Source organism: Bos indicus x Bos taurus, chromosome 4, assembly GCF_003369695.1.
Source record: "Bos indicus x Bos taurus breed Angus x Brahman F1 hybrid chromosome 4, Bos_hybrid_MaternalHap_v2.0, whole genome shotgun sequence".
NCBI classification, from domain to species: Eukaryota; Metazoa; Chordata; class Mammalia; order Artiodactyla; family Bovidae; genus Bos; species Bos indicus x Bos taurus.
In genome coordinates this window covers 20,517,227-20,540,304 of record NC_040079.1, presented here as the reverse complement: position 1 = coordinate 20,540,304, position 23,078 = coordinate 20,517,227, and the positions used below count along the sequence as shown (strand labels likewise).

General features: G+C 38.7%; 1 protein-coding gene across 6 annotated transcripts in view; it reads right to left on the bottom strand.

Moving 5' to 3' along the window:
• The window catches only part of CNOT4 (CCR4-NOT transcription complex subunit 4), a 152,501-nt gene that overhangs the window by 73,871 nt on the left and 55,552 nt on the right, over nucleotides 1–23,078 (bottom strand). For all 6 annotated transcript variants that reach the window (XM_027538907.1, XM_027538908.1, XM_027538909.1 and 3 more), the window contains exon 2: nucleotides 4,024–4,289. In XM_027538907.1, the coding sequence (XP_027394708.1) occupies nucleotides 4,024–4,197 (174 nt within the window). In that variant the 5' untranslated portion in view covers nucleotides 4,198–4,289. The remainder of the gene's footprint in view (nucleotides 1–4,023; nucleotides 4,290–23,078) is intronic.

Below are 23,078 nucleotides of genomic sequence, written 5' to 3'. Positions count from 1 at the left end.
AACTACATAAATCAACATTTTTAAGATGTCATTTTTCCTCAAATAGACCTGTTTATTCAATGCAATCTCAATCAAAATTCCTGTAGGCTTTTTGTACAAAATGACAAATGAATTTAAAAACTTACGTGGAAAGGCTAATGTTTAGCTATCCACGTATCAGTCTAAAATGACCGATTCCTGATCTTTTATGTGCAACCTACCTCTTCCTCTTTGGAAACTTGTAGAACCTCTTTCTCTTTGTTATTTTGATATTTAAAAATAAAAGTTTGTTGGACTTCCTTGGGGGTACAGTGGGTAAGAGTCTGCCTGCCAATGCAGGGGACACAGGTTCAATCCCTGGTCCAGGAAGATTCCACATGGCACAGAGCAAGTAAGCAAGGGTGCCACAACTACTGAGTCCACGTGCCTAGAGCCTGTGATCTACAGCAAGAGAAGCCACCGAATGAGAAGCTCATACACTGAAACAAAGAGAAGCAAGCCCTGCTCACCACAACTAGAGAAAGCCTGCACACAGCAACAAAGACCCAGTGCAGCCATAAACAAACATTTTTAAAAAGGTCCTTGATTTTGTTTAGTACCTAAACAACTATTATTTAAAAAGTTTGTGCCTGGCACTTGATAGGCATTTTTGATTCTTGGGGTTTTTCTCTTTTTTTTTTTTGAGGTAACACTAGTTTATAACCTTCTGTAAGTTTCACGTGTACAACGTTTCATTTCTACTTCTGTGTACCCTACAGCATGCTCACAACCAAAAATTTAGTTTCTATCTGTCACCAGTTGATGCCGTTTATCTATTTCACCCTCCCTCTTTGCCCTTTCCCCTCTGATGACCATTACTCTGTTCTCTGTATCTATTTCACCCTCCCTCTTTGCCCTTTCCCCTCTGATGACCATTACTCTGTTCTCTGTATCTCTGTGTTTTTATTTTGTTTGTTCATTTATTTTGCTTTGTTTATGTATTCCACATATGAGTGAAATCATACAGTATTTGTCTTTCTCTAATTTATTTTGCTTAGCATTGACCCTTCAAGGTCCACCCATGCTGTTGCAAATGGCAAGATTCTACCTTTTTGATGAGTAATATTCCAAGGGTGAGTGCGTCAGTGAGTGTTTGTGTGTACACATCGCATCTTCTTTATTCATTCATCCATCGTTATATTGCTTTCATATCTTTTTTACTATAAATAATACAAGGAACATATGTATCTTTTTAAATTAATATTTTTGTATTCTTTTGTTTCTTTTTAATATGAAAATATAACCTTTGGTCCTGGGACTATTCTTAAGTCATATTATTGAAGATAATTTTCCTCTCTATCATTGTAGTCTCTTCCTAGAACACTAACTTATTTGACATGTGACCTTCTGGACTGATCCTCAAATCAAAGTTCTCTCTTCTGTCAAATAGTCTTTGCTTTTTCGCACTACTTGTTAAGAGATCATTTCAACTTCATCCTCCAACTCTTTCCTTATTTCTGTTATCATATTTAATTTTCAATAACTTTATTGTTCACTGAATTTTTTTACACCATCTTATTCTTGTTTCATGGATGCAGTAGATTCCATTATTTCTGAGGTTAAAATAACACATTTGTTGAAGTTTTACTTCCTTGGCCAGTCTCTAGTTTTCATGAGAACCAGCACTGTATGGTGCTACATCAATGTACCACCCATGTTCCCACAGCTGCTGTTTCCACCAGGTATTTTTCTCAGATACGCTGCACTAAAAGAACATGCAAAGGCAGTCTAAAGAATGACCTGCGCCTATGTTTAGGGAGGCGCTAAGGTCCTCTTGACCCCACCAAGCTCAGCAACTAGGACCAAAGAGAAATGTTCAACTTCATGTTTTTAAAACCTTCCTCTCTCTGCTTTTCAAAGCTATGTAAACAAAAGAGGCCCTTTCTGCAAAAAGACAGGTATCATCTTGTGGGCCAAAATCAGGTGCTGGCTTTTATTAGCCTCCACCTGCATCTCCAAGTTTAGTTAAATCATCTCAATTGGCCATCTCACAGAATGCCTTCTATAGACTTTTGCCCACAGGGTTGGGCTACATGTAAATTATAGCTTCATGGTCCTCTCCAGAAACACCTGTGGTTTCCTTCTGTGTTAACATAACCACTGAAGCTGGTCTCCAAAGATGTAAAGATCTTCTGGTCCCTGACTGAGATGGGTAGCTTCATAATTTTGGGTGTCCAGCACTCTCCGGCAAAGCTAAGTCAGATTCGAAGACTTTGCCTGACCTGTACTATCTGCATTCCACGACTCATGCCATGGGATAGGTATGAGCAAGGTCTGATAGTTAAGAGACTAAGGAGAGGTTCTAAGAGTTGTGGATATTAAATCAACAGGAAGAAAAAAAATATACTCCTGGTCTACTTATGACAAATGACTCATCTCATATTTCTTTATTATGGATTTTTTTTCTCTTTTTCTATAAATGTTGGAAAGCATAATCTTTCATCTTTTCCACTGACCCTCTCTTGTGATTTCACTCAGTGTCATTAATTTACAAAAACATTCTATATATTGATAACTTCCAAAGTTATAACTCCATATCCAAACCAACTTGAATAAATTCACCTGTCTATTCACTATCTCCATTTAGATCTCTAATAGGAATCTCAAACCTAACATGTTTAAAACCAAGTTCCTGATATTCTCAAAAAACCTATTCCTATTACAGTCTTCCCCGTCTCAGTTAACAGCCATTCTCTACTTCTAGTTGTTCAGTTCAAAATCTTGCTGTCATCCTCAACTCTTCTACCTGTATTGTTATAAAACATATTTATATATATAGTTTTGTAACTACGTTAATTAACACTTAAATAGATCTCACCTTTTTTCATTCATATAACATATGTTAACTGCCCACTAGATTTTAAATAAAAGACTGGACAACGCATTGTCTTCTGAGTTTTTGGTTGTTAATTTTTTTTTCTTTTTTAAATAATGCAGGTATCTAAAACACATTTCTACTTTATCAAAATTTAGTAATAATGAACCCAAGAGCTCTTTTAATGGGTAAAGAGAAAAGAAAGCTTAAATCATACACAGACATTAAAGAGAAGGCAAAAAATAGATATTTGCATAAACCCCTAAAGTAACAAATAAAGACCTTCAAAACAGAGATGCAGCAATCCTACTCATTCTAACAGGTCATTCACTACACTATAACTGCTGTATCTGCTTAGTAAAACAACTAGACCCAGAAAATTACTTTAAAAATCATACATTTTTTTTTATTTAGAGGGGATTCAAAGGACTTGCATTTGACCACCGAACCTACTACCCATCAGTTGATGCCTTAGACAAATTACTAAGAAGGCCTAGTTTCCTTAAGTGTACAATAGGGAGAGCACTCGTCAGCCTAGAATTGTCAACAAATGAGTAAGAGTTACCTTCTGAACCAGGATTTCTCTTGTCATTTTAATTCACACTCTTTCAGTAAACATCAAAACTTCTCTATTTTGTACTAGAAAACTAAAGTAAATTTCTCCCCAGATGTAAAACTGACTCTGTTTTTCCAATCTGACATTATCCTATCTAAATCTACTGCCTCTCACTACTCCTAATCCTTGGTAAAGAATCTGCCTGCAGTGCAGGAGATCCGGGTTCAATTCCTGGGTCAGGAAAATCCCCTGAAGAAGGAAATGGCAAGCCACTCCAGTATTCTTGCCTGGAGAATCCCATGGACAGAGGAGCCTGGCAGGCTACAGTCCATGTGGTCGCAAGAGTCAGACATGACTTAGCGACTAAACCACCACCACCACTGACTGTCAGTCTCCTCAGATAAGAAAACTAAAGGCCAACCAGAGAGGTTCTATGACTTTAGCAAGGTAATATACTTAGTTAACCATAATGTTGAGACTCTGATTCCTAGGGCAGTGTTCATTACACTTCATGATATCTTAAGAATATAATGTCACACTTCATCTCACCTGAGTTGTGTAGATTCTATTAAAATCTACTTGCTCATAGGCATGGGGGAAAAAACTAAACACAAAGTTATTTTGGAGCATTTACCTTTCTACATGCAGGACAAAGCCCATTTTCATCAGTGCGAATTCGATGCCAACAAAAGCGGCAAATCTGGTAGCCACAGGTGCAAGGGAAAAAGTTGATATCATCTATCTCCAAGGGCTCCATGCAAAGAGGACATTCCACAGGGTCTTCCTTTGCGTCAGGACTGCGAGACATCTTCACTTTTATTAAACAGCAGCAAAAGTTTATAATAATTTAAGGGAGAAGGAAGTTCAGCACTGAGAACTAAACCGTAGAACTTCAAAGACCTGCATGAGAAAAAACAAAATACACTGCTTACTACTGAAAAACAATGGCATTTTCAACAATCAAGAATCATATTATCAACAATGAAAAATATTAGTCAGATCAATTTTTGCTATCTCAGAAGATGGAATTCTGAGCATTTTCCATGTCAAGATAAAAGACCTGAGAGGTTGTTACATTTTTTGATTCAACAGAAGGAGGAAAAGAAGTTCCTCTTTTAGCTAAAACATTTAATACAAAACCAGTACTAATCATAGCACATTTTAGAGTAATAAATACTATACAGAAGCACATTCATCTTAAAACATATTCTAAATTTAAACTGTCTTATATTTGACCTAAAAGCTAGTAGTAATAATACTGCCACGTAACTAAGAGTATTATAGTAGTCTAAAATGTGTCCTAATTTACAAATAAATTTAATAAAGAAGAGAGGCTTCAGATGTCCAGTATGTGTTAATATCAAACCATAACCACAGAAAATATAAGAGCTGAAAAAATGTGCCACAGAAGCTAGCTGTTTACAATTAAACAGGTATTAACATGCCAATAAAAATTTCATTTCTGGGAAAATAAGCACATATTAAACAAATGAAAATATTCCTTTTTCTTGTAGAAAGGCTACTAAAAGCCTAGAGAAAGGAGAAAGAGAACAAACAGACCTCCATGTTTCAAAGTCTTTTAAAAAATTAAATAATTTATCTTTTTAGATTATGGAGAATTGAAAATTTTAGGCAAAAGTCACTGTTAAATTAAAATGTTATGTCAAATAACAGAGATTTTTATTTATATAATTTGACAAATTAACTCTAAAGTTTACATGAAAGAGTAAATGCATGAGAAATGCTTTGAAACTTTTCAAAGGGGGAACTTGGGAATTTGTGCTATCGGATATTGAACTGTACCACAAAGCTATAGTAACAAATAATTTGATACCGATACAAAAACAGACAAAAGATCAAAAAACCTAAATAAGGAATTTAGAAACAGATAATGAATTAGATTTCAATATTTGATAAAAGAGACAACATCAATACGGTAAGGATGGACCCAATTTATAAAGGGTAACAGGATCCTGCTCTGTCTATTTTGAGAAAGAAACAGTATATAGCCATCTCACACTGCAATCAAAATAAATCCCAGATGATCTAAAGAGTTACACAGTGAAATAAACTATTAAAGTGTTAGAAGAAAATAGAATTTTTTAAAAACTTGGAATACAGAAAGTCTTCCTAAGATAAAAACATAAATTCATAAAAGATAATATAATCAACTAAACAAATTAAAGGCAAGCAATAGAATAAAGGATATATTCACTGTATATAAGCGTTACTGTCCTGAATATACAAAGGAATCTTACAAGCAATGTTTAAAAGGCAAATAAGTCAGAAGAAAAGATGAGAACAGAATATGATCAGTAGTTCACAAAAGAAGTACAAATGATTACAATATACAAAAAGATGATCAACCTCTTTAGTTAGTAAACAGTGAGATAGCATTTTCCCTGCACCAGCCTGTCAAAGTTAGTCTCCCCACAAAGCAGAGATCATCACTGAAATAAGTTCCTCTTTACAAAGAGTAAATTCGAACACAAAGAGTACCTTGCCTTAAGTGTTAGTCGCTCAGTTGTGTCCGACTCTTTGCGATCTCATGGACTGTAGCCCGTCACGCTCCTCTGTCTATGGGATTCTCCAGGCAAGAATACTGGAGTAGGCTGCCATTCAGGGTATGTCATTCAGGGAATTCTTGCCTGGAGAATCCCATGGACAGAGGAGCCTGATGGGCTACAGTCCATGAGGTTGCAAAGATTCGGACACAAGCGAGACAAAGTGAAGAAGAACAAAACAGCCTCTTGATGAAAATCAAAGAGGAGAGTGAAAAGTTGGCTTGAAATTCAACATTCAGAAAACTAAGATCATAGCATCTGGTCCCATCACTTAATGGCAAATAGATGGGGAAATAGTGGAAACAGTGACAGACTTTATTTTGGGGGCCTCCAAAATCACTGCAGATGGGGACTGCAGCCATGAAATTAAAAGACATTTGCTCCTTGGAAGAAAAGGTATGAAAAAAGTAGAGACATTACTTGGTCAACAAAGGTCCATCTAGTCAAAGCTATGGTTTTTCCAGTAGTCATGTATGGATATGAGAGTTGGACTATAAAGAATGCTGAGAGTAGAAGAATTAATGCTTTTGAACTGTGGTGTTGGAGAAGACTCTTGTGAGTCCCTTGGACTGCAAGGAGATCCAATCAGTCAATCCTAAAGGAAATCAGTCCTCAATATTCATTGGAAGGACTGATGCTGAACCTGAAGCTCCAATACTTTGGCCACCTGATGCAAAGAACCGAGTCACTGGAAAAGACCCTGATGCTGGGAAAGATTGAAGGCAGGAGGAGAAGGGGATGACAGAGGATGAGATGGTTAGATGGATCACGACTCAACAGACATGAGTTTGAATAAACTCCAGGAGTTGGTGATGGACAGGGAGGCCTGGCGTGCTGCAGTCCATGGGGTCGCAAAGAGTCAGACATGACTGAGTGACTGAACTGAACTCTCCAGGGGATCATCCTGAACCAGGGATAGAATCTGCAGGGTCTCCTGCATTGCAGGCATATTCTTTACCATCTGAGCCCCCAGAGAAGCCCCACCTTGCCTTAAATTGCACAGCTATTAAGTGGTGGTGCCTGAATTCATTCCAGGAAGTCTTTAGCCCCAGAATCTGTGCATTTAACCATTCCTTTAAACCACCTACGAATTTATTCTACATAAATACTCACATATGCACCAAGTACTTTGTTGTAGGTTTTGCAGCATTGCCCATATGACTAGAACTATAAACAATGTTAACTGTCCATCAGTTGGCAAATTATTATGAAAATAATGATACAGCTATTAAGTTGATGTGTGCTGAACCAAAAGATGTTTATTATACAGATTTTTTTAAATTTGTAAAAGCAACTAACATAAATATACAGTAACTTCAATACAAATATATAAAACCTGTATGTGTATATTTTGTTTCTCAAAGAAAATAAAGCATATTAAAGGTTTTACACCAAAATGTAACCCATATCACAAAAGATAAAATGGAGGTACTAATTTCATTTTGAAAATTTGTATTATCTGTATTGCTATGACAAACCTTTCTGCAATTCAAATGACAAAAAAATTAAATTAAAAAAGAAATTATTTTCATCTCCTTTAGGAAAATTAAACCTGACTTGTGTTAATAATTAGAAAAATGAAATATCTAATGAATCTATAATTATTTCAAAATATAAGTTTTTTAATGACATATATATTTATAAACAATTCAGGAATCCCAGTTTACAGACCCAGTTTTGCCACTATCAGTTTTCTCATGTATAAAATTAGGGGTTTAATCTTATGGTTACCAGGGGGATAAGAGGGGAGGGATAGATTGGGACACTGGGACTGACATACACACCACTATATATAAAATAAATCATAATGACCTACTGTACAGCGCGTGTTTCCCAGATGGCGCTAGTGGTAAAGAACCCACTTGCCAACGCAGGAGACATAAGGGATGCCAGTTCGATCCCTGGGTAGGGAAGATCCCCTGGAGGAGAGTAGGGCAACCCACCCCAAAATTCTTGCCTGAAGAATCCCATGGACAGAGGAGCCTGGCAGGCTAAAGTCCACAGGGTCGCAAAGAGTCGTATACAACTGAAGTGACTTAGCACGCACACATGCACTGTATAGCACAGGGAAATCTACTCAATACTCTGTAATGACCTATATTAAAAGAAGCTATAAAAGGGTGAATATATGTGTATGAATAACTGAATAACTGATTAACTTTACAGCAGAAAGTAACAACACTGTAAATCAACTATCAGATCAGATCAGATCAGTCGCTCAGTTGTGTCTGACTCTTTGCGACCCCATGAATCACAGCACGCCAGGCATCCCTGTCCATCACAAACTCCCAGAGTTCACTCAGACTCATGTCCATCGAGTCAGTGATGCCATCCAGCCATCTCATCCTCTGTCATCCCCTTCTTCTCCTGCCCCCAATCCCTCCCAGCATCAGAGTCTTTTCCAATGAGTCAACTCTTCACATGAGGTAGCCAAAGTACTGGAGTTTCAGCTTTAGCATCATTCCTTCCAAAGAAATCCCAGGGTTGATCTCCTTCAGAATGGACTGCTTGGATCTCCTTGCAGTCCAAGGGACTCTCAAGAGTCTTCTCCAACACCACAGTTCAAAAGCATCAATTCTTTGGCACTCAGCCTTCTTCACAGTCCAACTCTCACATCCATACATGACCACAGGAAAAACCATAGCCTTGACTAGACAAACCTTTGTTGGCAAAGTAATGTCTCTGCTTTTCAATATGCTATCTAGGTTGGTCATAACTTTCCTTCCAAGGAGTAAGCGTCTTTTAATTTCATGGCTGCAGTCATCATCTGCAGTGATTTGGGAGCCCAGAAAAATAAAGTCTGACACTGTTTCCACTGTTTCCCCACCTATTTCCCATGAAGTGATGGGACCAGATGCCATGATCTTAGTTTTCTGAATGTTGAGCTTTAAGCCAACTTTTTCACTCTCCACTTTCACTTTCATTAAGAGGCTTTTGAGTTCCTCTTCACTTTCTGCCATAAGGGTGGTGTCATCTGCATATCTGAGGTTATTGATATTTCTCCTGGCAATCTTGATTCCAGCTGTGCTTCTTCCAGCCCAGCGTTTCTCATGATGTACTCTGCATATAAGTTAAATAAGCAGGGTGACAATATACAGCCTTGACGTACTCCTTTTCCTATTTGGAACCAGTCTGTTGTTCCATGTCCAGTTCTAACTGTTGCTTCCTGACCTGCATATAGGTTTCTCAAGAGGCAGGTCAGGTGGCCAAAGTATTGGAGTTTCAGCTTCAGCATCAATCCTTCCAATGAATATTCAGGACTGATTTCCTTTAAAATGGACTGGTTGGATCTCCTTGCAGTCCAAGAGACTCTCAAGAGTCTTCTCCAACACCACAGTTCAAAAGCATCAATTCTTTCGTGCTCAGATCTCTTTATGGTCCAACTCTCACATCCATACACGACTACTGGAAAAACCATAGCTTTGACTACACAGACCTTTGTCAGTAAAGTAATATCTCTGCTTCTTTAATATGCTGTCTAGGTTGATCATACCTTTTCTTCCAAGGAGCAAGTGTCTTTTAATTTCATGGCTGCAGTCACCATCTGCAGTGATTCTGGAGCCCAAGAAAATAAAGTCTCTCACTGTTTCCATTGTCTCCCTCATCTATTTGCCATGAACTTCGTTTTTTGAATGCTGAGTTTTAAGCCAGCCTTTTCTCTCTCCTCTTTGACTTTTATCACAAGACTCTTCAGTTCCTCTTCGCTTTCTGCCATAAGGATGGTATCATCTGTGTATCTGAAGCAATTGACTTCTCTCTGCAATCTTGATTCCAGCTTGTGCTTCATCCAGTCTGGCATTTCACATGATGTACTCTGCATATAAATTAAGCAAGTTAACAATATACAGCCCTGACCTACTCCTTTCCCAATTTGGAACCAGTCTGTTGTTCCATGTCTGGTTCTAACTGTTGCTTCTTGACCTGCATACAGATTTCTCAGGAGGCAGGTAAGGTGGTCTGGTATTTCCATCTCTTTAAGAATTTTCCGCAGTTTGTTATGATCCACATAGTCAAAGGCTTTAGTGTAGTCAATGAAGTAGATGTTTTTCTGAAATTCTCTTGCTTTTTCTATGATCCAATGGATGCTGGCAATTTGATCTCTGGTTCCTCTGCCGTTTCCAAATCCAGCTTGAATATCTGGAAATTCTCAGTTCACGTACTGTTGAAGCCTGGCTTGGAGAATTTTGAGCATTACTTTGCTAGTGTGTGAGATGAGTGCAATTGTGCAGTAGTTTGAACATTCTTTGGCATTGCCTTTCTTTGGGATTGGAATGAAAACTGACCTTTTCCAGTCCTGTGGCCACTGCTGAGTTTTCCAAATTTGCTGGCATATTGAGTGCAGCACTTTCACAGCATGAACTTTTAGGATTTAAAATAGCTCAGCTATTTTAAATTCCATCACCTCCACTAGCTTTGTTCGTAGTGATGCTTCCTAACACCCACTTGACTTTACATTCCAGGGTGTCTGGCTCTAGGTGAGTGATCACAGCATCATGGTTATCTGGATCATTAACCTCTTTGCTGTATAGTTCTTTATGTTACATGTATTTTACTAAAAAATTAAAATATACACTATATACACGCTATATACACAGCACTTTTGAAAAAAGGTTTTTAAGTATTTGGTTGCTTTATTTAAATTAATTAATCCTGTGTTGCTAAGTCGCTTCAGTCGTGTCCGACTCTGTGTGACCCCATAGACGGCAGCCTATCAGGCATCTCCGTCCCTGGGATTCTCCAGGCAAGAACGACGGAGTGGGTTGCCATTTCCTTCTCCAAATTATTCCTCTAGTTTTCTGTCAATCTGGCAGTGAATTTGTGGTAAGTTAAACATGTGTGTGATACAAGTCCATTGAATAGTTACATAGAAATTACATTCCTGAATACAGTATACAGGAATGTATACTATAATTACACATAATAGAAAAGCTATTTATAGATATGACATATACATACACACGTTTTGAATGGTAATTAGAACAGTATCTTAATTGAACTTTCAGAAAGAGACTCACAGACTTAGAGGACAAACCTATGGCTGCCAGTGGGAGGGTTAGAGGAAAGGGATGTTTAGGGAGTTTGGGGTAGTCATGTACACTCTGCTATATTTAAAGTGGACAAACAATGAGGACGTACCGTACAGGAGAAGGAACTCTGCTCAGTATTATGTGGCATATTGCACAGGAGGGAAGTTTGGGGGAGAATGGGTACATGTATATGTACGGATGAGTCCGTTCACTGCTCACCTGAAGGTATCATAACATTGTTTGTTAATTGGCTATATCCCAATACAAAATAAAAGTAAAAAAAAAAGAACAGCCCCTTAAGTTTCCATTAAAACCTTACATTCAATATATACACAGAACTATAAACTAATATTTTTTAAAAACCTATAGTAAATGTAAGTACAATACCACACAGCTTACATTTTACTTAGTCAATGTTTCATAACTATAAATGCTTGTTTCTTTAACAGTCTATTCTCAATAGAATGGAAACTTCAGGAGAGAAGTTAACTGGTGTGTCACATGTACCAAGCAGCTACACCTGGCTGGGAATAAATAGCACTCATGTATTTGATGAATGAATAATGAATAAAAGAAGGAATGAATTATTTGTTATACATCAGTTTTGACTGACAATCCTCTTCAAAAATAGGAAAGAACATTCTAAGTTGTTCATTATACAAAGCATATATAAACTACACAAAGGCAAAAGTAGATTGAATGGTAGCTAGGAACAGTTTGCTAAGTGAAAGAGCAAGGTAAGTCAACTGACTGAGTATCAGTGCCAGTACCTCTTCCCCTTCTTAAATTAAATACCAAAGTATCAATATACATATACCATAAATGTACATTTACAACAGAACTCAAGATTGCCTCCACCAAAGTTAGGAAAGCTTACTTACTTTCTCATAGAAATAAACATCATGTTTAGATATTTTCTTACAGAAAAATATCTACCTAAGAATTTAAATTCTCTTTCATAAAAGGTTAAGCTGCAGTTATACAAAAAAATTGATTATGTGGAATTGCTCTCTACTTCCACACCAATTTGTTCTTTATTCAGCAACTTATTTGTACTTCATATTCTCTTCTTTTTTGGCAGCACTGTGAAGCTTGTGGGATCTTAGGTGCCCAGCCAGGGACTGAACACAGGTACCGGCAGCGAAAGCACTGAGTACTAACCACTGGACTGTCAGGGAATTCCCTGTACTCATCAGCATACAAGTCACTTCACATAATATATCACGTCCCCTAAGCAGTTTTTGCAGAAGGGGCAGATAAGGGTGGAAGGAGACAAACAATGTTTATCCAACAGAAAGCAAACTCCATGAAGATAGAGACTGTTTTGCTTGCTAACGTATCCAAAAATCCTAGAATTCTTGGCAGAGAGCAAACACTTAACAAATAAGTGTCAAATAGAAGGAAAACAAGAAAGGATGGAGGAAGGAAGGGAGCTGAAGGAAAGGAAAGTACCTCTTCATTCATCCATACATGTGTAAGCACATATTTGAAGAGTCACTGAACAAAACTGTGCCAATCTCTACAAGTTTTCATGCAGCAAATACACAGCAGACATAGTAATACACTTCTCTGAATGTATCAGTGAAAAAGGCAAAGGCTTTTCTATTTTCTTATGATGTAACACTACTAAAAAATAATTTCTAACTTGCATATAGTACTCATTTGCATAGTTAGAGCAATGTGATTGTTAATTTGGGGAAGTTGTTCAATAAAATCTACCAATTTATCAGCTATATGAAGACAACAAAGATGACAAACCATCTAATCAAAGCCATAAAGAAATGCAAACAAATATGTTTTCAAAAACCTAACACTATGAAAACTTACATGTACAAAAAACTTGAAGATGATCATTTTGTGAAAAATCAATTTTAAAGAAAAAAGTTTGCTACAATTTTCCCTTAAATAAAAGTTTTCAAACACATTTAAAATGGTTGAAGCAAAAGTATCTAATTCAAGCCAATTTGGAAAAGAGTTCTACTATGGAAAGTATGGTAGGCAGAACAAGTTTATCTTTTTTTAAGGCATATTTAAGCTTTCTTACAAGAAAACTAACTGGTTGTTCTAACTGCATCTAGTATACCAATAACATTACTTATGATTCTCTCTAGGTAAAAAGATTTAATTAGAAAAGTCAGATGGCTGACCAGTGAAGATTTTTGCCACCTAAAAGTTCATTGTATCCTTTACTCAGTGATTCAAGAAATAGTTATTAAGCTCTTGTTTCAAATTCTAGTCTAAGTCCTTGAGATACTTTGGTGACCCTAAAGGGCAAACCTTGGTTTCCTGTCCCAATTCAAACCCAAAACAAAAGGCATAATAAGTCAGTATATTAAGTATGATAAAAGGTGATAATGCTGTGTGTGTGTGTTCAATTGCTAAGCTGTGTCTGACTGTTTGCGACCCCAAGGACTACAGCACACCAGGCTTCCCTGTTCATGTCCCAGAGTTTGCTCAAATTAACAGAAGATACCAAAGTCAGGATGCAATTGAAATTGGCCAACTGGAGTAGATTTCATTAAGAAGGTAACATTTTAATGGAGGAACCTAAATAAGCCATGCATATGAAAAAGCTGGCTTGAAACTCAACATTCAAAAAATTAACATCATGGTATCAGGTGCCATCACTCCATGGCAAATAGAGAAACAGTGACCGACTTTCTTTCTTGGACTCCAAAATCACTGCAGATGGTGACTGCAGCCATGAAATTAAAATACGCTTGCTCCTTGCAAGAAGAGCTATGACCAACCTAGACAGCATATTAAAAACAACAGACATTATTTTGCTGACAAAGGTCCATCTAATCAAAGCTATGGTTTTTCCAGTGGTCATGTATGGATGTGAGAGCTGGACCACAAAGAAAGCTGGGCACTGAAGAACTGTGATGCTTTTGAACTGTGGTGTTGGAAAAGACTGTTAAAGAGTCCCTTGGACTGCAAGGAGATCCAACCAGTCCATCCTAAAGGAAACCAACCCTGAATATTCATTGGAAGGACTGATGTTGAACCTAAAGCTCCAATACTTTGGCCACCTGATGCAAAGAACTGAGTCACTGGAAAAGACCCTGATGCTGGGAAAGATTGAAGGCAGGGGGAGAAGGGGACAACACAGAATGAGATGGTTGGATGGCATCACTGACTAATGGACATGTGTTTGAGCAAGTTCTGGGAGCTGGTGATGAACAGGGAAGCCTGGAGTACTGCAGTCCATGGGGTTGCAAAGAGTCTGACATGAGCGAGAGACTGAACTGAACTGATCTGAACTGATATGTGAGAAGAGAACAGAAAAGGCAAGAAAAAAATCAGTAGAGAAACCCCAAAAAGGAAAACTGCCTAAAATGGTTGAAAAACAGCAAATTCAGAGAGGTTGGAACAGAATAAGCAAGGAGAAGAACAATTTCAGATAAGGTCAGAGTAGGGGTTCAGGATCTTGGAAGGATTCATCACAAGGCATTAGAACAGTTTTGGCTTTTTTTTTTTTTAAGCTATTTATTTTTTAATTGAAGGATAACTGCTTTACAGAATTGTGTTGGTTTCTACCAAACATCAACATGAATCAGCCATAGGTATACATATGTCCCTCACTCTTGAACCTCCCTAGTTTTGGCTTTCTTTGTAAAATAAATGAAGAGAACCAGAGTTTTAGAGAGAGGAATGGCTGTGGATGTGACTTATATTTTCAAAAGTTTCCTCTGTGTTCTACTTCCAGACTGACAGTGTAAGTAGCTCCATGACCTCATTCCCCAGCAAAACTGCTGAAAATTATTTAAAATGTATCATTTGAAGTATCTGGAAATACTAAGAGCACAAGAGAAATGAAGAAACACTCACTCAAGAAAATCAAGAAGAAAAACAATACTATGTGGTATTGGAACCAAAACCTGCCCCCTCTCTTCCTCCCTTCTCAGCTTGGTGAGATGGGAACTCTATTCCAGGTTGGCACCGCCAAGAACACAAGGTGCTCCCTAAACACAGTTACCACTCAGAGAGCATCTGCCTAGGAGGGACAGGACATTAGCACCTCTCATCCTCCCAAAGCTACCTGATGCTCTTAGCTAAGTCCCAGGTAAGTGCAACCAACAGGTGAAGGTGCCCCTCCTCCACCCAACTGCCATTCACAACAAAGAGCACCTTTGCTGCTGCTGCATATTGAAAACACTAGGACCCAGACTGCCCTGCAACAGCTACTTTATAAAGCTGGGATCCTGCACCAGGAAAGGTAAGACAAGACTTGAGGCTACTGCACACTCTTTCAATGAGTGCTCAGTTACTAAACTGGGAGTGTCACACAGAGGAAAAAAGCACGCCACTGCCTCTCCTTCTCAGTATCAGAGCTCAGCAAGAGATTTTGACAGAGGGGTAAAGCAGGTCTTAAAACTGGTAACTTTGGATCTCTTCCCCCCTAAACCAACTTCATCTGTAATGGAGTCTTTAAGTCCAAACCTAAGCACAATCTGAAAACCAGGAAGCTTGTGGTGAAAGACAAATGAGAGTAGTCAGACACAAGTTGAATGAAGTGTAAACCAGCTAGTTTGCAGGAAAGAATAAGAAGAATCAGGTTCTTCTTAACAGCTGGGATGATCCTGCCCGTGGTCACAAAACAAACTTCAAGCTGTGACCTAAAAATCTATGCCTTCGAGTGAGCTCATTAAAAAAAAAAAAAATCAGGCTGAGAAGCAATTTATATCCTAGGGCATTGTTGGAATCAATGGAGCAGTCACCTGGAAAGCTATAGAGTTTAACATCTGGATGTGGTCAAGGAAAGCATGGAGGAGGGCCCTGTCCAAAACACAGTCATCCCAAGATACACGTGGACATATCCAACTCTGCACCCCCCAGGAACACAAACAAATGCTTAACACAGTCAGAGGGAAACAGAGTTCACTGAATTAATTCACCCACTCATTAAACAAATAAGCAAATAATAATAACAAACCCTGGGAAAAGCAGGACACTAGTACCCAGAGTCACTACAATACTATATAAAATGTCCAGTTTCCAACCAGAAATTACAACTGTGCAAAGAAACAGGAAAGTATAACCCATACACCAGGGGTAAAAAAAAAGCAGACAACTTCCTGTGAGAGCCACAATACATTGGATTTAATAGCCAAAAACTTCAAAGGAGCCACTTCTAATATGTTAAAAAACTAAAGGAAATCATAATTAAAGAAGTAAAGGAATGGATGTGGTCCACTGGAGATAGGAATGGCAAGCTACTCCAGTATTGCTGCCTCGAGAACTCCATGGACAGTATGAAAAGGCAAAAAGTATGACACCAGAAGATGAGGCGCCCAGGTCAGAAGGTGTCCGATATGATACTGGTGAAGAACAGATAAACAGCCCCAGAAAGAATGAAGAGGCTGGGTCAAAGCAGAAACGACACTCAGTTGCGGATGCATCTGGTGGTGAAAGCAAAGTCCGATGCTATAAAGAACAGTATTGCATAGGAATCTGAAATGTTAGGTCAAGGTAAATTGGATACAATTAAGTAGATGGCAAGAGTGAACATCGACATTTTAGGAATCAGTGAACTAAAATGGACAGGAATGGGAGAATTTAACTCACATGACCATTATACCTACAACTGTGGGCAAGAATCCCTTACAAGAAATGGAGTAGCCCACATAGTCAACAAGACAGTCTGAAATGTAGTACTTGGGTGCAATCTCAAAAACAACAGAATGATCTCGGTTTGTTTTCAAGGCAAAGCATTCAACATCACAGTAATCCAAGTCTTAAGCCTCAACCACTAATGCCGAAGAAGCTAAAGTTGAATGGTTCTATGAAGACCTACAAGACCTTCTAAAACAAATACCAAAAAAAGATGTCCTTTGCATCACAGAGAACTGGAATGCAAAAGCAGGAAGAGATACCACATTTGGCCCTGAAGTACAAAATGAAGCAGGGCAAAGACTAGAGAATTTTGTCAAGAGAATGCACTGGTCACAGCAAACACCCTCTTTCAACAACATAACAGACTACTTTACACATGGACATCACCAGATGGTCAATACCAAAATCAGACTGATTAGATTCTTTCCAGCCAAAGACAGACAAGCTCCATACAGTCAGCAAAAACAAGACCTGGAGCTGACTACGGCTCAGATCATGAGCTCCTTATTGCAAAATTCAGACTTAATTTGAAGAAAGTAAGGAAAACCACTAGATCATTCAGGTACAACCTAAATCAAACCCCTTATGATTATTATACAGTGGAAGTGACAAACAGATTCAAGAGATTAGATCTGGCAGACAGAGTGACTGAAGAACTATGGACGGAGGTTCATGACACTGTACAGGAGGCTGTGATCAAAACCATCCCCCAAAAAAAGAAATACAAAAAGCTAAAGTGGTTGTCTATGGAAGCCTTTCAAATAGCTGAGGAAAGATGAGAAGCAAAAAGTAAGGGAGAAAGGCGAATATATACCCAACTGAACACAGAATTCCAGAGAATAGCAAGGAGACAAAAGAAAGCCTTCTTCAGTGAACAGTACAATGAAATAAGAGGAAAACAGTAAGGAAAAGACTAGAGATCCCTTCAAGAAAACTGGAGATACCATGCAAACATTTCATGCAATAAAGGACAGAAACAGCAAGGACCTAAGAGAAGCAGAAAAGATTAAGAAGAGGTGGCAAGAATACACAGAAGAACTATACAAAAAAAGGTCCTAATGACCTGGATAAACACGATGGTGAGGTCACTCACCAAGAGCCAGACATCCTAGAGTGTGAATGATTCCTGGAGTGGGCTTTAGGAATAATTACCATGAACAAAGACAGCAGAAGTGATGGAATTCCAGCTAAGCCATTTCAAATCCTAAAAGATGATGCTTTTAAAGTGCTGCACGCAATATGTCAGCAAATTTGGAAAACTCAGCAGTGGCCACAGGACTGGAAAAGGTCAGTTTTCATTCCAATCCCAAAGAAGGGCAATGCCAAACACTGTTCACATTACCATACAATTGTGCTCATTTCACATGCTAGCAAGGTAAAGCTCAAAATCCTTCAAGCTAGGCTTCGACACTATTGGAATCAAGAACGTCTAGACATACAAGCTAGATTTAGAAAAGGCAGAGGAACAAGAGATCAAATTGCCAACATTCACTGGATGTGAGGGAATTCCAATTAAAAAAAAAATCTACTTCTGCTTCCCTGACTACACTAAAGCCTTTAACTATATGGATCAAAACAAACTGGAAAATTCTTAAAGAGACGGGAATATCAGACCACGTTACCTGTCTCCTGAGAAATCTGTTTGCAGGCCAAGAAGCAACAGTTAGAACTGGACATAGAACAATGGGCTGGTTCAAAATCAGGAAATGAGTACACCAAGGCTGTACATTGTCACTCTGCTTATTTAACTTAAGACACCCCAGTGGCTCAGATAGTAAAGAATCTGCCTGTGATGCAGGAGACCCGGGTTCAATCCTTGGGTCAGAAAGATCCCCTGGAGAAGGGAATGGCTATCCATTCCAGTATTCTTGCCTGGAAATCCCATGGACGGAGGAGCCTGGCAGGCTACAGTCCATGGGGTCACAAAGAGTCAGACACAACTGAGCGACTAACACTTTGCTTAACTTATATGCAGAGTACATCATGAGAAATGCTGGGTTAGATGAATCACTAACTGGAATTAAGACTGCCAGGAGAAATATCAATAACCTCTGATATGCACATGATACTACTCTAATGGCAGAAAGTAAAGAGGAACTAAAGAGCCTCTTGATGAGAGTGAAACAGGAGAGTGAAAAGGTTGGCTTAAAATTCAAAAAACTAAGATCATGGCATCTGGTCCCATCACTTCATGGCAAAAGGATGGTGGAAAAGTGGAAACAGTGACACATTTAATTTTCTTGGGCTCCAAAATCACTGTGGATGGTGACTGCAGTCATGAAACTAAAAGCCACTTGCTCCTTGGAAGGAAAGCTATGACAAACCTGCTGCTAAGTCGCTTCAGTCATGTCCGACTCTGTGCGACCCCGTAGGCGGCAGCCCACCAGGCTCCCCCGTCCCTGGGATTCTCCAGGCAAGAACACTGGAGTGGGTTGCCATTTCCTTCTCCAACGTATGAAAGGGAAAAGTGAAAGTGAAGTCGCTCAGTCATGTCCGACTCTTCGCAACCCCATGGACTGCAGCCTACCAGGCTCCTCCGTCCATGGGATTTTCCAGGCAAGAGTACTGGAGTGGGGTGCCATCGCCTTCTCCGATGACAAACCTAGACAGCACATTAAAAAGCAGAAACATCACTTTGCCAACAAAGGTCAATCTAGTCAAAGCTATGGTTTTTCCAGTAGTCATGTACAGATGTGAGAGTTGGACCATCAAGAAGGCTGAGTGCCAAAGAATTTATGCTTTCAAACTATGGTGCTGGAGAAGACTCTCGAAAGTCCCTTGGACTGCAAGGTCATCAAGTCAGTCAATCCTAAAGGAAATCAACCTTGAGTATTCACTGGACAGACTGATGCTAGAGCTGAAGCTCCAATACTTTGGCCACCTGATGAGAAGAGCCGACTCATTGGGAAAGACCCTGATGCTGGGAAAGACTGAGGGCAGGAAGAGAACAGGGCAACAGAGGAGGAGATGGTTGGATGGCATCACCGACTTAATGAACATAAGCTTGAGAGAACTCCAGGAGATTGTGAAGGACAGGGAAGCCTGGCATGCAACAGTCCATGGGGTCACAGAGAGTCGAGTTAGTGACTGAATAACAACAAAATGAATGTATGATGACCATCTCACAAATATCGAATTTCAATACAGAGAATGATGCTATTTTTAACAGAAATTCTGGAGTTAGAAGTACAATGACTGATATGAAGTCACTAGCGGGGTCAAAGCCTGTACATGTAGACTAGCAGAAGAATGAACTGGTGAAAGAAAAGATAGATTAATAGAGATTGTGCAATTTAGAAAACAGAGTGAGAAAAAAACTGAAGAAAATGAACAGAGCTTCAGAGAAATGTAAAACACCATTAAGTGCATCAACATACACGTCATGGGAATACTAAAGAAAAAGAAAAAAATGCTCGAAAAAACAATGGATGTACGAAAATGAAAAACTACAGTGACGCTAAAACAAAGACGAATCCCACAAACACAGTACTGAACAAGGAAGAAAGAAGTAGAATGTAGCTGTGCTCATACAAAGTTGAACAGGTAAAATAAAACTTTATTTTTAGTTTTTGGCTGCACCAATTACATTCCCACCAACAGAGTAGAAGGATTCACTTTTCTCTAAACCCTCTCCAGCATGTGTTGTTTATAAACTTTATAATGATGGCTATTCTGACCAGTGTGATGTGGTACCTCAGTAAAGAATCTGCCTGAAATGTAGGAGACCTGGGTTTAATTCCTAGGTCAGGAAGGTCCCCTGGAAAAGGAAATGGCAACCTGCTCCAGGGTTCTTGCCTAAAGAATTTCACAGACAGAGGAGATGACAAGCTACATACAGTCCATGGGGTCATGAAGAGTCAGATACAACTAAGTGACTAACACTTCCATTTTTCTCTAATAATTGTGGGTGTTAAGCATCTTTTCATGGGTCTATTGGCCATTGTGTCTTCTTTGGAGGAATATGTATTTAGGTCTTCTGCCCATTTTTCAACTGGGTTGCTTGGAGGTTTTTTATTGTTATTTTTTTCTTATTCTTATTGAAATGGTTGAGCTGTTTTTATATTGTGGAAATTAAGCCCTCTTCAGCTGCATCATGTGCAAATATTTTCTTCCAGTCTGTAGGCTGTCTTTTCGTTTTATGTTTTCTTTTGCTGTACAGAAGCTTACAAGTTTGATTAGATCCCGTTTGTTTATTTTTGCTTTGGTTTCTATTGCCTGGGAAGATTAACCTAAGGAAACATTGGTACGATTTACGTCAGAAAATGTTTTGCCTGTGTTTTCTTCTAGGAGTTTTATGGTGTCATGCCTTTTATTTAAGTCTTTAAGCCATTCTGAGTTTATTTTTGTGTATGTTGTGAGGGTGTGCTCTAATTTCACTGATTTACATGTGGCTGTCCAACTTTTCCAACACAACTTGTTGAAGACAGTTGCCTCCTCTATCAAAGACTGACTGACTTCAGTGTGATCACTATTGAAATAGGTGTGTGGATTTATTTCTAGGCTCTCTATTCTGTTCCATTGATTCATATGTCTGTTTTTGTACCAATACTATGCTGTTTTTGATAACTGTAGCTTTGTAGTATTGTTTGAAGTCTGGGAGGGTTATGCCTCCTGCTTTGGGATTCTGAGTCTTTTATAGTTCCATAGAAACTTTAGGATTATTTGTTCCAGTTCTGTGGAAAACATCATGGATATTTTGTAGGGATCACATTAAACTTGTAGATTGCTTTGGGTAGTACTGCCATTTTAACAATATTAATTCTTCCAATCCAAGAACATGGGATATCTTTCCATTTCTTTGACTCATCTTCAATGAAATATTCTATTTTTGACCTGGGAAATGGTTACAAAGATGTTTGCTATACCCTTAAACTGTACATGTTCTACATGTACACATTTTATATGTTTCTGAATATGCAGTTCTTACATTCTTCAAAGTCTTAAAAGAAAAAGATAATAGTTGCAGAATGGTTAAAATGCCAATAGAATGGTTAAAAATAACCCCTTGTCCCACAAAGTACAACATACCCAAGTGAGATCAACAAATCCACACCCAGACACAAGACAGTAAAATGCAGAACACTAAAGGCAACAAGAGTCTCAAAAGCAAACACTGAAAAAGAATCCTTCACCCAGTAAAATAATCCAACTTGACAGCAGATTTCTCAGCAACAGAAAATTACTGTCAACCTACAATTGTGCTACTTGAAAACAATAACACTTAAGAATGAAAGTAAATGATAAAACAACACTTGAGATAATGCAGCTTTTCACATGGACTGGTTATTAGAAGACATTAGTTAAATATCATACTAGTATTGAGTTTATTTTGTTAAAAAGCTCTTCTACAGGAAATATATTCTAAAATATTTACACATCTCCTGATGAGATATTCTAGCGGGAAAGGAGACACAAAACGAGGAAGAGATGAATAGCAAAAGTCCATAACTGTGGAAACTGAGGGGTAGTAATAACTGGATTCCATTACACTGTTTGGTCTATTTTCAAGTATGCTTAAATTTACCATGATAACAAACTAAAAATAAGTGATTTAAAAAGCAAGGTGAATGGACATCCTGGTGGCCCAGTGGTGAAGAATCCACCTTGGAGTGGTCGGGGAACTAAGATCCCACATGCTACAGCGCAACTAAGCACACAGGCCACAACTACTGAGCTGGAGAGCTCCAGAGTCCGCGTGCCACACTACTGAGGCTGCATGCTGCAACCAGACAGTCTGTGTGCCGCATCCAAAGACCCTGCATGGCACAACTAACACAGCCAACAACTAACTCAACACAGCCAAACAAATGTGTAAATAAATGAAAATTTTAAAAAGTAAGGCTAGGCTTCCTGGTAGCACAGTAGATTAAAAATTCACCTGCCAATGCAGGGACATGGGTTCAATCCCTGGTCAAGGAAGATTCCACATGCTGTGGAGCAATGGAGCCCCCTCAGCACAACTACTGAAGCCTGTACCCTTCTAAGGCCCATGGCCACAAGCGATGAGCCCTTGTGCCGCAACTACTGAATCCTGTGTGCCCTGGAGTCGGCAAGTAGCAACTACTGATCCCGTGTTGCAGCTACTGAAGGCCCTGCACCCAGAGCCTGTGCTTAAATAAGACAGCCAATACAGCAAGAAACCTGTGCAACTCGACTGAGAAGCCCCAGTGCTCCCCACCCAGAGAAAGCCCGCATGCAGCAACAAAGGCTCGGTGCAGCCAAAAACAAAACATAAAGCGGTGTGGATATGTCAAAAAAAAATTAACAAACAAAAGGCTAAATTAAAACAAGCAGACAAAAATAAAGATAGTTTTATCAGTAAGCCACCTCCATTACAGGCATTTGTGAAGATATTCTTCAGGATAAAGGAAAGTCAGAGATTTAAAAAGACGGTGAGGAAAGAATATAAAAAATTATATGTAAACTCAATCATATTTCTATAGAATATTCTACTTCTACATAAAGTAATATAACTTGTTGGA